Here is an 18,169-nt window from a genome sequence, read left to right as displayed (position 1 = left end):
TGTGTTCATCCTGATGAATCATCGTTATAAGAGCTTCATCACCGCAGGTGTGTGAACGTGTGCGGTCGCGTGAGAGCGCGCTCACGAGCCGCACCCAACGTACAGCTTGTTCTGAGCAGTTACAACTTTCCCTCATATAAAACTGCTGCCGTCACCGTGGCAATATGTCCACGCCAGATCAAAATTCACCGCTTGAGGTCCACTTTGTAAACAGTTACGGTAGTTTGGTAGATCAACATAATGATATTAGTAATAATACATTTAAATTTTTTTGACTTTGTTTACTTTTTAACTAATTTGCCGCCATGTTATGTGTATAGCCTAGCTTAACTTCTGAAATAGCAGTTATTGTGCCTCCCACCCACCCTCATTATGAATATAAAAACAAAATAAAAACATTTTGCACTCTATTTCTTTTCTATCTTTGTTTTTAATAAAATACAAAGAATATTTTTTACTTTAATATTGTGTTTATCGATATATCTGAAATGTTTTATAGGTTATTAACGGTTCTAACGGTAAGCGCGAGGCTTTACGCTAAATTGTGCGCCACTACCTCAGCGCGCGCGCGCGTGTTTCTTCTGCAGTGGATTCCTGGTTGGGGGGGGAAATGTGGAGACTCCATCATTAGGACTGAATGAACCCAGTCATCCAAAAAGCTCCGTTTTTGTCATGTAAATTGGCGAGGAGTTGGTGAGGAGCTGTAGGTGGAGACTTGTAGAATTTCCTCCCAGAAACCATGAACTAGCACTGTTTCAGCTTTTGCTCTGTTTTGGTGTCCCAGCAGGCTTGCTGGTTGGACTTGAGGGCTATTTCTGCTGCTGATGGGTCCATCTCAGCACCACAGCATCTTACTCAAAGTAAGTCATATTGTAGGTCAGAATTTGCACGTTTGCATATTGGATAAATAATATATTGCATCATTAACAGATTTCTCTGGAACTTGATTAAATATAGTAATTAACACCAATTAGATATATTATCTGTTTCACAGCAAAGATTTTCATACATTCACATCTATACTCTGTTAACGGCTAAGAGTCAATATTGTTGGTAATTAAAGACTTAAATATATGAAATTGTATCTGATTTTTTTTTTTCAAATGCAGGATTTTCTTTCTTTTCCATCCTTGTTTAAGTTTATTTGCTTTTGTAAAAGCGACACGCTCCCAGCTCTTTCAGCACATAAAAGGGTTGTTTAGATGGCGTCGCTGTTTAAGTGGCGGCCAAAATCTTCAGACAGGAGGGAGGAGTTGTGTCTAAAGGAGTCTTGTTCCCCAGGATAGAGTGATCCATTGTGTCAGACCAGATCTGGTTGCTGAGAGAACAACTGCCCAGTTTGGTATGTACAGTAAAGAAGAACAGAGCTCCTTCCAGTCCAGGGCAGGACCTGATCCGAGTCAGGGTGACATTCAGTTATATGGTGGTGGAAAGACAGGGAGGGATTGTGAGTAACCTTTCACACCTATGTGTGGCTCACACTGGGGCCAAGTCGAAACGTACCTCAATGCAAGCAAAGTTGCAAAATGGGCAAATATGCAAGAAATGTGTCTTTAAATGAAACTTCATTTATTTATATATTTCCAAGGAAACAGGAAAAAGCTGCAGTGATTTCCTGAACTATGTGCAATATGTAAGGCAAAAACATGGTGCATCCTAATGAGATTGAAAATCAGTTTTGTTGAGTACCTTTGCACCTTTATTCTTCATTGAACCTTTTAAGGTTATCGAAGCTTTCCTGTAATTTCTTGAGGCAGTCTTTATGCATCTCTTCAGGCTTCTTGAAGGACATCTCAGAGATCTTTGGATGTTAGCAGCCTTTTGTTCTGCTCTAGATCCAAATGATCCCACACTGCTGCGGTAATATCGAGGTCCAGGCTCATCCCGCCATTTGACTTGTTGCCACTCAGCATGTTTACATGATCTTTAGGGAAAAAAAACCCCAACAAACAATCAAAAACAAGTTATCATGTCACACTAAATCCAGACATATATCACACGTCAGTATGGAATTACCAATCAAAGCTCAAAATGGATTTATACCCAGACCTATTACTCCTGCATATAAACACTCAGCTCGACTCAGACTTGCAGAGATGCTTTTGTGCACGCCCCCTTTTGGACTTCTCCAAGTATATAACACAGGATGTATTTATACAAAATAAAAAGCTGGTAAAACAGTTATCATAAATGTTTGAGGAAAAAGGATGGTAAAGGATATTACACTGAAAAAAAGTGTAAATTTGCTTAATTTTTTTACACTTGTCTGGTGAAAAAGATCAGGATGATGTCTAAGCTGCAGCATCACACATGCTTTGGTCAATAACTTCATTGTTACTTTACTCGTATAGTTGGACAATGACAGTGACCACATAAAAACCGTGGCAGCGTGAAGCAAACTCAACTGAGTGACAGTAGCTGTCAACAGCTATGTCAGTGATGGATAACGTCCATAACGGTAACATCCGTGACGCTCGGGGACATAAAAAAAGTAAGACCAGGGTGGCAAATTGTTGCTAATATGTTCATTCATAAAATAATTTAATAATAATTCATAAAAGTTAGCTTTGCTTAGAAAGTTTGGTTGAAATTACTTTCCAAATGGATGTTTTCGAAAAACTTTTCCTTAAAAACGTTATGGATGTTACATGAGCTGTCCCATAAATGAGCATCATAAAAGCACATTCCAGCTACCAATCACAAGACAAAAACGTACAAATGATTGTACATATTGATAGAACAACCCTTCCTGATAAAAAAATTAGGTTAGAAGACGTTTGGAGGTGATTTTCTTATTGCCCTTCTGGCCTTTTACAAAGACAATTTGTTACATTGAAAATACATTTTTACATCAGGACATCTCCTTGTTATAGTGAGGAAAAATATATATTTTCATGACTATTATGATCAAAAGTATTTCTGACTTAAAAATATAGGCCTTGATGATATATTTTAAATAGGTTTTATTTTAAACATGGTTACTTTTTTTATGGTGAGGTTGACATTTGCATGGAATTGCCCTGGTCTATTTAAACAGGAGTAACTATTAAAGGCACAGTTGGAGATGTTTTCCAGGAGCTTTTTTTACTGTCTAGGTTAAAATTCCTCTTTATATCCCGACTGCAACCAATTAATAAATTCTCCAACAGAAAAATTCAAACATGAGCAGACATGATGAAAAATCGCCATCCAATCATTTTAGCTGGCCCCTTCTAAATGATTGGATGGTGATATGTCAGTCAAAGCGATGAGCCTCAGCCTCTCAGGAACAAGCATTAGGTTCATTTCCACTACACCTAGAATGAAATGAAAAATAGAATAAAAAAAAAAAGAATTGTGCAAAACCTAATGTCGCAATTAAAAGATGCTAATGAAAACACCTACACTTGAAAAAAGACTGAAATATGGATAAAAAGTTTTTTCGCTCTCATGAAGTGGTTTTTCAGATGTTTCTGAGGAGAAATATATTGCAAAAGTGTGATGGAGACCATTTTATTGCATTTACGTGTCCTCGGACGTGACGTAGGAGGTCATGTGACCAGTTTATTTCCAGTAAAGATGGTGCGGTGTAACAGCAAATTTCAGAGTTCGAGAAGAGAAAATGAGGGAGAAACGCTTCGAACAGCGGAAGCAAATTCTTACAGCAAGTAGAAAAAACCCCAAAATAACACTACATGGCTACTAGGGGTGGGAAATCAAATCGAAAAATCTAATATCAGGATGTTTTGCTCCACAATTTTAAAATAGTTTTTTGTTAAGAAAATCGATTTTTTTCCCCCCCAAATAAATAAAAATAATCCATTTTAAAATATTTGTTATTTTTATTGTTTCTATTGATCTTTTTACTTGTCTTCTTGTGTTGTTTTTCCCTGATTGAAATTAAAAAAAATGCCAAGCAACATTTTATTTTGGTTTTAGTCTACAAAAATAAGCATTATCGAAGAATCATGAGAATCGCAATTTAAAATCGAATCGGCACCCCAAATTGTCGGAATTGAATCAAATTGTGACAAAAGCATATCATCACAGCCATAGTTGCTATCTTAAAATTCTCTTAAAAATAAAGATTTTATGAGATCTGCAGCTTACTGTTCAATAAAAATACCTGCAAATCGCAGTTGTTGTTTGTCAAAACTTGTCAAAAAATATTGCTTTAAAACGTTTTTATGGAACAAGTGTTGTGTGTGTGTGTGGCTGTACTGGGGTATTTACACCCACATGTGATGGCTCACAGATCCGTTCTGCAGTGTGTCAATTAAGGCTGCAACAATTTGTTGACAACATCAACAATGAAATTTAATTTCATCGACGTGAAATTTAATTGTTGACGCGTCGCGTTATAAACCCCCGTAAAAGCTTTGCTAATAAAACGCTGCGTCAGACAACTTAACGCTGTTTACCAACCACAGATTTTCAGACAGTATAAGAACTCTAAACACCAAGCAAATAGCGCAAAGCACCACAGGAAATGCTGGGGGCAGCATTGTCATTTTGTGCAGCGTCTTTGTTTAAACAACGAAGAACAAACTGATGGCGGTGCAACCTATTTCCAAAGTTTGTAGATATTTCAAGCTAAACAAAGAGTCAAACAGGTAAAATGTGTCATCTGCCACGTAGAGCTGGCGTACCACGGCACCACGACAGTCATGCATGAGCATCTGAAACGAAAGCACCCCGGAGTCGTGGTTTCCAGCATTCCAGATGGCAAAGTTAGCATTAGCAAGTAGCGATGTGCTGTTGTTACCTCTACCAAAGAGGTTGGGTTTTTACTGCCGTTTATCTGTTTGTGTTCAAGATAACTCAAAAACTTTTGAATAGATTTTGATTAAATTTTCAGGAGTTGTTGGAAATGTGAAAAGGAAGAACTGATTTAATTTTGGTGATAATCTAAATCACCGTTCGGATTCAGGAATTTTATTAAACGATTCTGGCCCTTGTTTAACTACAAAACAGGCTTTTTCAAGATGTAAATAATAATTTCAATACAATTCTACAAAAATTGAGATGTTAAAATATTTTATTTATTTTGTTTTCCTTTTCTGTATAGCTTGGACATGACACTATAGCTAAGTTTGAATGTTTCAAAATAAATTTGTAGTCAGGTGTTAAGCTTAAATTTAATATTCAACTGGTTCCGGAGTCTTTCTTTTAACTTACTAAAGGACATTATGTTGTGACTGACTGAGAATCAGGGGGAAATTCATATGAATCAAATGAAGAGAGTGGGGTAAAACATACTGGAACTTGTAAAAAGAGCTGCGTCAACTGGAAGTACAAAAATAATCGACTAACTGAAAAAATTATTTACAGATTGGTCGGCTATTAAAATAATCGTCAGTTGCAGCCCTAGTGTCAATGTCACCATGTGGTACCAATTTGACAATAATAAAAGCATGCCAACCTGGTACCATCCATATCCAATTCAAGTTTTGCAAAGTCATCTGTGAGTTGTTGACACAGTACTGGTTCTTCTCTCTAATTAGGTGTCTTTTTATGTTTGAACCTTTTGTACGTCAGTGTGAAGTGGCTTAAATAATAATCATCAGGTACCTGGACTGGACTGAAAAGAAGTTTTAAAAGAACATTGTGCCAAAATAACAATAAAAAAAAAGGTTTAGCTTAAAGTTTCACAAACATTTAGAAAAAAAAATCATCCTGATGACGTGAAGTAATGCCCACATGTTTTGGCAGTATGTGACACACAACACAACTTCTTTTGTTGTTTAGGTCTCTGAATGTTGACAGGTTGTTTAAACTTGTGGGCCGTGTAGGATCTTCTCAACATTAGTTTAATCCTCTCCACATAAAGAGAAGCTGTAGGAGCACAATTACACGGAGCATTAGGGTTCAGTGTCAGGGTCACTGTGCCATGTCAGCTTGTCCGTACAGGAATGCAAATGCCCTCCTTACTGCCGTCTCCTCCGCTAAATGGAAATAAAAGATCCTCTTCACAGGAACACAGACTCGTGGCAACTGTAACATTAATATCCAATGTTTGCCAAGTAGAAATTGTGCCCGCAAGTATGAGTAAACACAAGTCATAAAGCAGTCCGCACAGCCTGCAGGCAGTGTTCTTCACATTGTGCCACTCCCAAGAGACAGAGAGGAGGCCCCTAAAGGAGGGGCCTGACTTCACAGTCTCAAGCCCACACAGGTGAGCTACTGTTGGGGAGGAATGCAGCGAGAGAGGGGGCTTGACACAGAGGTGTGAAGCTTTGAACTGCGAAGAGGGTGGGGAAAAGTTAACGGAAGGGAGTTGACGCTCTGTCAGAACAACTCACCTGGATAGGAAGAAGGGGTGTGCATGCATGCGTGTCCAGAAAACTAAAGGAGGGATCAAATTGCACCACTCAGTCATATTCTCTCCGTTGTTCTGAGTCTCACTGTGTCCGATCCCTCCACAGTGCACACTCAGAAAACTCTTGCACACACTCAGACACACACACTTAACGGAGCGTAGTTTAGGGGCAAATAAGTTCATATTTGATCAGATCACATTACACAGGAGAGAAAAACTAGGGACAGAAAAAAAGATTTTAATCTTCTTTTTTTGGCTGAGGGGGGATTTTGAACTTGGACAAGAAGACAAAAAACTTTTTTTTTTTGTTGGTTTGCCTTTTTTTTTCAAACAGGTGGACACCAGACCAAGGAGGAAATAACTGGATTTTTCTTTCTTCTTGCCGGACTTTTGGACTTGGACTGGGCAACAGCAGACTCACAGGTTTGTTTGATCAGTAATCTCTTTGTTTCCAGCTATAAATTCCGTAAGAATGCCTTTGTTTTCGATGCCCTCCACCTGTTTTCAGCAGAGCGTTGCAGAACTGACTGGCTGATATGCTGCTTCATATCAGTGTAACTATGGAGCAAAGTAAATGGCTGTAAAGTTGGTTATGTAACTTTACATTAACCTGCGTGGTTACGGCACGGCATGCCAGCTTGAAGTTTTAGACCAATTCTGATTTATTTTAATTGATTTTCTTGATTGAATCTCAGATTTCAGTCATTATTTATTACTTTCATCACAGCTCAGATTATCATCCAGCGAAGATTATCATCCAGCGAAGATTAAATCAACTGGATCAGTTCAGATTATAATGAAGTGTTTAATTATTCACAGAAAACTGCTGTTTTAACTTGTTTTCTGTTTTTATGGAGGAGATAAGAGACTAAATATAGAAGATTTTCAGATGTTTTTGTTTGTTGTCGTCAATATTAAAGTTTGTTCCCCCAACTTGTTACAAAAGAAGACCCTGCCTCCTGTCAGTGATGGGTCACATCCACGCCCAGCGGTGGTATGCTCACCTGGCATGCATGTTGTTGTCTGCACAGAGAAGAGTGCAGTTTGGAAGTCAGGGAAACGACTGCTCATTCTGTGTCTCAGTCTTTTAGAACAAAACAAAAAAAAACCAGAATAAAACTGACAGCAGCCCATCAACCGAAAGCTGTAATTTCACCGCCATCCTGAAAAACCTTTGATGTGTGTGGAACTCAGCGCTTGTTTCGGCTCCTGACGAAGTTTTGGGGTGGAAGAGTTGGTTTGTTTTTCGTTTTCTGCCCTGAACTACTCCAGTCAGTGATTTATGCGCCACCTTCTCTCCCAGTCAGGCACACACCTGTAGCCAGCTCAGGTTAACAGGGAGGCTCTATGGTGCCTTTCCCATGTGGCCTCCAGGCTGTGTTTTTAACTTGGGCAGGTCATTCTCTCGCCTGAGGATGAAATTCCTTCTCAGGGTCATAAATCTTCCGGGGCAGAAATCATCCGTTTTTCGTGCGCCGAAGCTGCAGCTGCCACTGAGACAGAGCAACATTTTGTGCCACACAGTGGTCTTTGTTCACTCGCCACCTCCAGTGTTTACTGGGGGGTTTTGGGTTCTTTCTATTAATCAGATTGTCTTCCATCCAACATTCCAGGATAAAATTATAAAGTGGTTTTATTGTGAGGAGTGTATACAGCAATGTGTCTGGAATATTTCCAGGTCCCGCCCTGTATCCCTTCTTTCCTGTAATGATTATTGCACCACACTGTGTCATGCCTAAACTGGCTCCAGAAGTATACGAGACCAGCAAATGTACAGCATACAGCTAAAACCACATGGAGGTATGAGGAAAATGTTTACCCCAACACCTAAGAACAAGATCCAGATTTCCAAAGAGTTACTTTCTGTGTCAAATTAACCAGATCACCATGAGTTTTGTTATTTCCATTTTCTGTACCCTTTCATTCCATCGCAGAGTCAATGCAGAGGTTTTGGATTTTATTTCCCAGCTTTCAGATGTCTTTAAGTCTTCACATGTGATGCTGAAGTTGAAAGTCGTAAAATATTCCATGCCAACATCGGTTGTATAATTAGTCCCCATGTGCTTCTGAGGTCTGTCAATAAGTGACAGACCTCAGAAGGGAGTGTCTCTTCCAGAGAAATCAGTCAGCAATGTTCTGGACAAGGCAGTTCCACTGAATAAAGGTGCAGGCTGACATGAGGACCAAAAGCTTCTGCAGGGTTTTACTGGGCAAGGTAAACACAGTTAAGCAGAAATGTAAATAAAGACAACTTGAAGTCTGTATGGAAGTTACTAAATCCTCAGTTTAAAGGTCAGGATGCTTTGTTAAATGTAAATATGAACAGAATATTATGATCAATCACTTACATGTACTTCTATTTTATGCACAGTAGAAGATAGTAAACACATTGAATGTTAGAATCAAGACATTTGACCAATTAATGACAAACATTAATAACATATTTATCAGCATTTAACACCATAACCCCATCCAGGCTGGCCACCAAGCTGAGTGATCTTGCACTGAACTCCTTTACTGTGCAGATTGGTCCTCCTGATCGGCATATCACAGGCGGTTTGTGCAGAAAACTATACAGCCGTATGCACTCAACACCTACGACTCCTTGACCACATCATTAAGTTTTCTGACGACACAACTGTGGTGGGTTTCATCTTCATCTCCACGTGGAAGAGGCATGGAAGAGATTCACCATCTGGTACCAGCTTAACAACCTCCAGCTGCACGTCAGCAAATCCAAAGAACTGGTTTTAAGTATAAAGCAGATGTGCAGCTACGCCTCGCTCACCATCGGCGGGGTGCAAGTGGGGAGGGTGGACAGCTTCAGATACCTCACGTTTAACATCTCAGAGGATGTGATATGGACTGCCAACATCTCAGCTTTGGTAAAGAAGACCTATCAGCTTTTAGCACCTGGGATGTCTTCAGGACTTCATACTCCTGATCAGGCTGCAGAACTTTAACACCTGCAGTGTGGAGCATCCTTACAGGAAACATCATGACATGGATGGGGAGGAGCTCTAAGCAGGGCATTTTGGCCATCAGGATGGTGATCTTCTCAGCTGAATGGATCATCAGATCCATCCTCCTTACTTACAGAACGTTTACGACAAATGTTGCAGAGTGAGGAGAATCCTTAAAGAACCCATTTACCCCTTCTATAGACGGTTCACCCTGCTGCCTTCAGGGAGATGCTACCGCTGCCTGAAGGCTCATACAGAAAGGACGAGGAAGAGTTTCTTTACTCAGACCATCTGCATCATCAACACTGACACTGGCACAACTTTACTTTTATATTTATATTTTCATTTGCACCTCTGGTCCTGTCTTTTTCGGCTGCTGTTGTATGTACGCACCTGGAGCAGCAGAATCCTTCCTTCAATCACTCCTCGTTGATACGTGTTGATGGGAAGCTACATGTAGCCACTTCTGTCCTGGAGCAGCCAGACTTGGTAGCTTTTCTCTGAATGATGGAGCATTGTACTTTTAAATGGCACAATAAACTGAGTTTGCAGGCACTCTTCTGGAGGTGATCCTGAGCACATTGATTGCCTCCTCCAAGGGGGTCATGTTTTTACCAGCGGTTATCTGTTTGTCTGTTTCCTTGTGTTCAAGATAACTCAAAAAGTTATGGACGGGTTTTCATTAAAATTATAGGAGTTGTTGGAAATGTGAAAAGGAAGAACTGATTTAATGTTGGTGCTGATCCAGATCACCGTTTAGATCCAGGAACTTTTTTATAGGCCTTGGTAAAGGTTTACGCTCTCCGAGTGCTTTTCTGGTTACTTCGTAAAAGAATCCTCTTTTTATTGCGGTTCTGTCTGACGACCCAAACATAATGGGATGCCGAAGATACCTCCAAATTCTCTGGAGCTTTTGATGATACTCCACCATAGCTGACTGAATATATTTACTGTATTTGCCATTTTTGAAGTTGAGGAACATTCATTCATTATCCTAACCACTTAGTCCAATGAAAGGTCGCGGGGAAGCTGGAGCCTATCCCAGCAGCCTTTGGGCGAAAGGCATGGTACACCCTGGACAGCTCGCCAGTCCATCACAGGGCAAGTTGAGGAACAGTATTCCCAAATTGCCCAACAATCTGTAGATCACTGGTTCCCAAACTGGGGAGTTTTGGCACTGGACAAGTTTGTAAAAGTACCAGTGGGAAATGATAATGAATCAACAAGAAAGACTCCAAGTACTAATTAAAGAGAAGAAAATATGATGGACCAGGTAACAGTCAAGTAATAGTACTAATCAATGGTGGGTAAATAAGAGACCACAGTGTGTTGTATGTATCAAAATATTATTGTGATGTTATGTGTTATTGTGTAGTTTTCTCCGTTCTGGGTTCCTCTTTTATTTTGTAGTTTTTCTTCTTCGGTCTTGTCTCTGTTCGTTAGTTCACCTGGGTTCATTTAGTTCATCCATTTCACTTGTGTCTCGTTTTGGTTCTGTGTATTTATACTCCTAACGAGCGGTTTTACTTTGCTGGTCCATTGAGTTGTGTTGGAACCTGAGTCCCCTGCCGTTTAGTTGATAAAACTTCAACTCTGGAACCTTCTCAGCTTCCGCTCATCTCTGCATTTGGGTCTTCGCCTCTGCCTCATCTTGACATTTTGATAGTGATGGCAAAAATGGAACATTTGCGAGATCAAATCGTTTGGAACGACTGTACCAATAAAAGAATCGATCTTTTGGAGCGTTCGGAACACATCACCTCAGTGACATCTCGTGGCCAAAAATGTGATTTCAACTTATTGAACTCAATAAACTGGAACGTTTTCATGTGTCCTGAGTTGGGATGTTTGATGTAACTTCTTCGGTTTGTTTAAAGTGATGTCAGCATGAAAGGATGTTTCATTTTAACCAGTCAGTATTTGTATGTGGTGCTTCTGTGTACAATTTAATTATATTTGTAAGGGGTGCTTTTGAACATTTAGGAATTTTTATTAAAAAGTGATCCCAGACAGCTGACCTGGGACGCTTTCTACTTCTTTCCATTTTAAGACAGTTGTCAAAAACGCTCGGTACAATACATTCAGATAAATGAGGCAAGACTTCACAAATAAGTAACCGTTTAAGAGAGATTTTAAATGTTTTATCAGCTGATGAATCAGCCGCCAATCAGAAAAGACACGATAAATAATTATGAATATCAGTATTCTTACTTTGTGACAATGTAGTACATATATGTGAATGTGGTAAATATTTTCATTTTTATTTTTTTTTGTTGTTCCATTTTGGACAGAATGTTGAAAAGATCACTGAGGTTTGTCTGTGTTTTACTCAGTTTTAATTCTAACGCAGCGCGGAACAACCATGGCACTTAAGAACGATCCACGCTAAGTGGACCAGTCACGTGACTTCCACGTCTCGATTCAGATCACAGAACGTAGTTTCGCATCGCACGTTCCACAGTAGTTTCAGTACGGACTAGAACGCCGTTTCGATCTTGCCATCACTACATTTTGAAGTATGAAATCAAAGTTACACCAAACCTGGAGACGTTTCATCCTGAACACAAAGAAAAGTTTCTTTAGAAATAAAATACCAATCATGAATAGCAGAGTTGTTTTACTAAAGCAGCATCATCTCACTGAAAACTCGGCTCACCTGAAGTTTGCAGAGATTCCTGGTTTAAAAAGTTTTACACCAGCAGAAGAATGGATGATAATACTGACACGGTTTTAACTGTACTTACCTACAACAAGCCACTAAACTAATGACGCGGGGAGGGAGGCACTGGACATTATTGTTGTTTATGAAAAGGAGACCCTGCAGAAGAAGTTTGGGAACTCTGCTGTAGATGTAGTTTTCTGCTAAACATTGACTGCCTTTATGTTACCAACCTGTTGGCCAATCACCTTATCTGCAACAGGCTCCTCCAACGTTTTCATCTTAGTATCACACGTCATCACAACTTCTTTTAGACATTTCATTGCCATCAAGTTCATATGTTTTATTTTATTCGTAAAATAATTCACCATTTGTTCTTTCATCTGTTTTTAATTTGCTGTTTTGTTTCATAAGATTTGATGATCTCCCTTCATTCAGGTACGAAGATAAAAGTTTTAGGTAGAGGATTGAGGTCAAGAAAGAGAGACGATGTCTCCTTGCTTTCAGTGTTATTGTCTGTTTCTCTCTGTTTTAACTTGTTTCTGCAGGCTGAAAAAAAAAGGTGTGGGTTTGAGTCTCTCTTCTTTTTGCAAAAACATCCCCAGAGGACAACAGTCTGTCTGGATGAAGTCTGTCACAGCTGATAAACTGTTTTTGTTTCCTTCAGGGGGGAGATGGGGAGATGGACCTTACATCTCTCAGTGGGGCTCGGCGTTGTGGCTGCCCTGCTGACCTGTATCTCAGCTGAAGGTGGGGACAAATTTTGTTTTTTATTAATAATAAATAAACAACAGCAAAACCTTCAGGACATTTCTGAAACATGTCTCATCAGTGTCTGCTTCACATCTTTGTAGTGTAGAAGAGATTTAAGATGTCAGCAATAGACAATAGACACTTTCTATTTGTTTGCATTTTTCCACCCATTTTTCAGGCTAATATGTGTGACTTCCAAAACAACATCCCAGACCAAACTTTACATGTGATGACAGTTTTTTTTGCATGTTTTTTGCATGTTTGCATGCTGCTTTACCGCTATAGAGAAGCTGTTGGTTGAAACACGTCGAGTTGAAGTGTGTTCAGTGTTCCCACAAATATTCTGACTATGCTTTATGGCTTCAATTCTCTGTATGACTGACCTTTCCTGAACCTATCCCCCTTCCGTTCATCCTTCACCGGGCCCCAACAGAGAACTACTGCTTTGCTTCGAGGGGAAAGACGTGCTCGGAGTGTCTGCAGACAGGGATAGGCTGCGCCTACTGCCCTGAAGAGGTGAGACCAGAAAACTGCAGGACTACGAACAGATGGAAGTCGTCCATGTTGCACATTTTGACTCATAGATTGCTCCAAATCTTAGTGCTGATTTGCAGCGAGGTGTTCTTGGGAATTATTGATTCAATGCACAAATATGTAAACCTCTCTGTTCACCCAGACATTTAAAGGCCCCCGCTGTGACCTGTATAAGAACATACTCGCCCATGGCTGCAGCGCCGCAGCCGTCATTTCAGCTAAAAGCAGCATGATGATAGAGAAAGTAAGTCTCCATCGCTGACATTCCTTCCCAACTCATCCCATCACACTCTGAAATGTAGTATTTAAGACAGTTTTGAATTAAACCTGAGCTTTATGGTTTGCTTCCTCCTCATTGCCACTCTTTCTGCACAGAATCGAGCGATTGACGTCAACACCCAGCAGTCTCAGGTGTCGCCGCAGCAGGTGAGCATGACCTTCCTGCCCGGAGAGGCGAAACTGCTGGATGTGAAGGTGTTCTCTCCAACCAAAGGCCCTTTAGATCTTTATATACTTATGGACTTCTCCAACTCTATGGAAGATGACTTGGACAACTTGAAGCAGATGGGCAACGAGCTAGGTGAGCGTATTGCAGTGGTGAAGTGTTTTCCCTGTCAGGTGAGCTGAGGTACTGATGGGGGAATGTATTTATCCCCCTGAAGCTGGTCTGGTGAAGGACCTGTCAGATGATCACACCATTGGATTTGGAAAGTTTGTGGACAAAGTGATTGAGCCTCAGACTGACATGAGACCTTCCAAGTAAGAAAGACACGATGACAGGAGGAAGGAAGTTAAACACACAGACGCAGCAGCGTTATGAGATTATATAAAGTATTACTCTTTTCACTCTTTTGTTCCTCCTCTTGACTTTCTCAGACTTAAACAGCCGTGGCCGAACAGCGACGCCCCGTTCTCTTTTCAAAATGCCATCAAACTGACCAGTGATGTGCCCGCCTTTATCCGTAAACTCCAGGACGAAAGAATTTCTGGCAACCTGGACGCTCCTGAGGGAGGGTTCGATGCTATTCTGCAGGCCGCAGTGTGTGGGGTCAGTAAGGAAAGAAAACTCAACACAAGCTTAAACCTTAGGTCAACACAGAAGAGCTAAACCATGACTCGTCTTTTAATCCTGAATTTAATGTTCATTTAGTCAGTTATATTCATTTAAAGTAGTTTGTATTTATTTAAAACTACTGCAAATGAAATGTTATGTTTAGTTTAATAATGACTTGGAATGAATGAATAATGATTTTGGAACTCTTATTATTTATATTGCAAATGTTTAATCATTTTTAACCTGTTGATCCATTAATGACCTAATCAGTCGTGTTTCCAGGTGATGATGTGCCTCTCGTCCTGCACTCAGTAAAACAATGTTTTCTTTTAGCTTGATAAAGTTGACAGGACCATCATGAGTTCATTGTTGTGGTCCTGAAATGCTGTTTTAGTTTTGTGTTTTCACAGCATTTATTTTAAATGTCTTTAATTAGAATAAAATTGAATATAAGCACAGGTTTTGTAGAAAAGATGGAAGTAGCCATCAGGAATCTGATGTGAGGGATAGGACTTAAAGTGTAATACCAGTGTTGGCCACTGGGTTGTCTCCTAAATGCTCCGGGCTCCGATACATTCCCGTTCAAGTCCAGCAAATCGTCTCATAAAATACTAAGTCAGTTTTCATCCTTCCAAAAATCTTTTTTCTTATTGTGAAATTCTTTGTTTTTCTATGTACACTACCAAACAAAAGTTTGGACACACTTTCCCATTGGATTTAATGGGGAGGTGTGTGCAAACCTTTGACTGATAATGACATCTGCAAATACATGATAATTAAGTGGAATCAATAGCATTTAATATTATAATTAGTTGTGAGTGTCGATTAAATTGTTTTAATGTAATTAATGGAGGGGGGGGGGCTTCGCAGCTGTCTCTAACAGAGAAGTGAAAACTACATGTTACTCACCAAGAGTCCATGATCCCACCAGAAAAGATAGACTTTAAATAAACTCACTGAAAGGTGCAAAACATCTCTAAATTTAGCACCGAAGCTGCTAAGTTAGCAGCAGGGCATCAGTGTAATCGGTGTACCAGGAAAATCTGCACTGACAAAGTTTCTGCAAATAAATGCGCTATTTTTTTCATGTGTTAATGTTTCTATAATTAATTAATCGTAATTAATGCGTTAAAGTCCCTCCCCCTAATTATAATAAAACTTTGTACTCTTCCCAGCATAACACCAGTTTGTTGTAACTTTAAAAGTCTGCATCAGACTTGATTCCTGCTCTCAAGGCAGGAAAATTCCTTCTGCGGATGTCAGAGTACAGCACACATGTAAAAATGCAAACATTCGGATGGGTTATTATTATGACAACAGTGAGGCTTAGTGATCACCTGCAAGCCCTGCAAACATTGTTACATTCCAAGCTTGATTTGTTTTCTCAACGTTATTGTGTTTATAGGCGGTCTGTGTAAGTTAATACACATGAGGCATCGCAAAAGTCATATTTTGTGATTTAACTGATGCAAAACATTATACGATTCAGAGACCACAGCAAATACCAACAAAGCCTTGTGGTTTCCACTGATTGACATTTATCTGACAAAAATGTTCTCAACAATCCGGTTCAATAAGGTTTCTCACTGGCAAAAAAAATAAATGTTTGTTCAGTAAATGATAGAGACTGACGTTGCCCCGTTTTTAATCAGTGCTTCGCAGAGGAGGAGATGTGAAACAACTCTATGGCTCAGTACGGCTGCTCCTTCAGTGTAGTTCAGGTCGTATTTGTCTTCAAGCTGCTGAATGAATGAGGATAAATGTGTCCTGGACCGCCTCTGAATGTGACCCGAATTATCCAGTCTGAATGGTGCCTGGCTGCACTCACACATGTAGTGGTGTAGTCCAGGGTATACGCGGGTCTACGGAGTATACCCACCTCTTTTTCAGTCAGCATAGAGTATACCCACCTCTAAACTTCTAAGCTCCCTGTGATGCTGCTTTTACAATTACAAATGTCTCTACACATGTGGCGTGATGTCGCCCAGCGGCTCAGATAAGGTTACCAGTATGCTACACTGGTGCAGTTAACCATGAGCTGCATTAACTTTAGCCTAAACATAGACATCATGAAGATATGTGTAGATATGCCTATGAGGCTGTCTCTCACCAGCTCTATGTGTCAATATTGGTTCAGTATTTTCATTACTCCGCCCCCCCCCCCCCCCCCCCCCCCCCCCCCCCCCCCCCCCCCATAAACCGAAGAGCAGAAATTATGTGACAATGAGCAAATATACTGATGGATTTTTGGGGTGAACTAAATAGAGTAGTCTTAAATGTCACTTTTTTTTATGAAACAATGTTTTTCCTGGGCTTTTCTTTTTGTTTTTGTTTTTTTAAAACAAGGGCAAAAAATTTTGTGTATGCCCACTTCTCAAGGGGACATCTACACCACTGCACACATGTACTTATCCTCCTTTTTTTAAATGTGTTTCTTTGGTAGAGCTGTAAATGTTATGTGAACGGGAACTTTCAGTTAGTTTTATTTTTCTTTGCATCTAATTTCACTTTTTTCTCAGAGGTTTTCTGCTCAGCAAATTTTCTTTTTGCGTTTTCTGTCAGTCCTTACTCTCCCCTAATCCCTGCATCCTCTGCTCCCGTTCAATCTGGTCCAGGATAAGATCGGCTGGCGCAAATACAGCACACATCTCCTGGTGTTCTCCACTGAGTCTGCGTTCCACTACGAGGCCGACGGCGTCAATGTGCTGTCAGGTATTCTCCCGCGTAACGACGAGAAATGCCACCTGGACACAGACGGCAAATACACAAAGGCCACGGAGCAGGATTACCCTTCGATACCCACACTGGTCCGTCTGCTGAGAAAACACAACATCATCCCCATCTTCGCTGTCACCAACCACTCCTACACGTATTACAATGTAAGTCTGCCATGGTTTGTTCTGCGTTTTCTTTAATTTCTTTAGTTTCTGCGCCCCAGATTTATGTTTTTGTGCTATGTGCAGAAACTTAAGGAGTATTTCCCCATCGCTGAAATTGGGCTTCTTCAGGAAGACTCATCCAACATCCTTCAGATCATGGCGACTGCTTTTAAGGTAAATGCTTGCAGCTGCTGGTACCTTGTTGGAACTTCTTGTCAAGCGTCTGCGTGCTGATTCTCTGGTGTTTTTCTTTTCAGAACATCCGCTCTAAGATGAGCATCAATGCAGAGGACAAGCTCAAGGCTTTTGAGGCTCAGTTCTTGAACACCAGTGGAGAGGTTGCCCCGTACGGCGCCTTCAACATACAGCCTGGAGCTATTGTAGGTGGCAAAGCATGACCTTAATATTCAACTGCATATTTTTAAACATAAAATGTAGAAGTGTGTTGAACGATCACAACTAAATGTAGCCAGAAAGGCTGATAAGCAGGGGCTTCAACAAAGAGGTCACAACAGTCAGTATGGGTCGTACATCTGTTTTACCTTGTACCTCTAAAACTCTGAAAAAGCAGATAAGGATGAACAAGATGACAGAATGTCATGCTGAGACTGGGAGGCCAACCACTGATCACGAGGGGAGCTGGGAGTATACTAGCCTCTAAACAAAGGGGTCTACATGAACACAACGCAAATGAAAAACATCACACCAGTAACTATATACAACACATCAACCTCTAAAGCGTCCAAACCAGGCCGGTGGATGAAATAAAATGAAATGAAAAATACTTCATAATCCCCAAAGGGAAATTCAATATTGTAGTAGAAAATAATTATTTTGAGGAGGTCTTGTTCTGGAGGCTGATGGCTGCTGGCAGGAATGACATTCTGTATCTTTCAGTCTTGCATCGGACCTGAAGAAGCCTCTCACTGAACACACTTTGTTGTTTAATCACTGTGTTGTGGAGAGGGTGTGAAGAATCCTCCATCATCTTCATCGGCTTGTGCAGCATTCTTCTTTGGACAATCAGCT

The 18,169-nt window shown here is 40.3% G+C and overlaps 1 protein-coding gene across 1 annotated transcript in view; it reads left to right on the top strand.

Annotated features, from left to right (window-relative positions):
* The first annotated feature begins 6,378 nt into the window (after nt 1-6,378).
* itgb4 (integrin, beta 4) overlaps nt 6,379-18,169 on the top strand; it is a 32,186-nt gene continuing 20,395 nt past the window's right edge. Inside the window, exons 1-10 of the mRNA XM_079260958.1 lie at nt 6,379-6,721; nt 12,588-12,670; nt 13,107-13,189; nt 13,350-13,451; nt 13,583-13,787; nt 13,870-13,966; nt 14,084-14,255; nt 16,877-17,140; nt 17,225-17,314; nt 17,398-17,520. Of these exons, the coding sequence (XP_079117084.1) occupies nt 12,595-12,670; nt 13,107-13,189; nt 13,350-13,451; nt 13,583-13,787; nt 13,870-13,966; nt 14,084-14,255; nt 16,877-17,140; nt 17,225-17,314; nt 17,398-17,520 (1,212 nt within the window). The 5' untranslated portion in view covers nt 6,379-6,721; nt 12,588-12,594. The remainder of the gene's footprint in view (nt 6,722-12,587; nt 12,671-13,106; nt 13,190-13,349; nt 13,452-13,582; nt 13,788-13,869; nt 13,967-14,083; nt 14,256-16,876; nt 17,141-17,224; nt 17,315-17,397; nt 17,521-18,169) is intronic.

The sequence above is a fragment of the Telmatherina bonti genome (genome assembly GCF_933228915.1).
Source record: "Telmatherina bonti genome assembly, chromosome: 21".
Classification (NCBI taxonomy): domain Eukaryota; kingdom Metazoa; phylum Chordata; class Actinopteri; order Atheriniformes; family Telmatherinidae; genus Telmatherina; species Telmatherina bonti.
The sequence above is the reverse complement of the archived record's forward strand: the minus strand, read 5'-3'. Positions and strand labels throughout refer to the sequence as shown.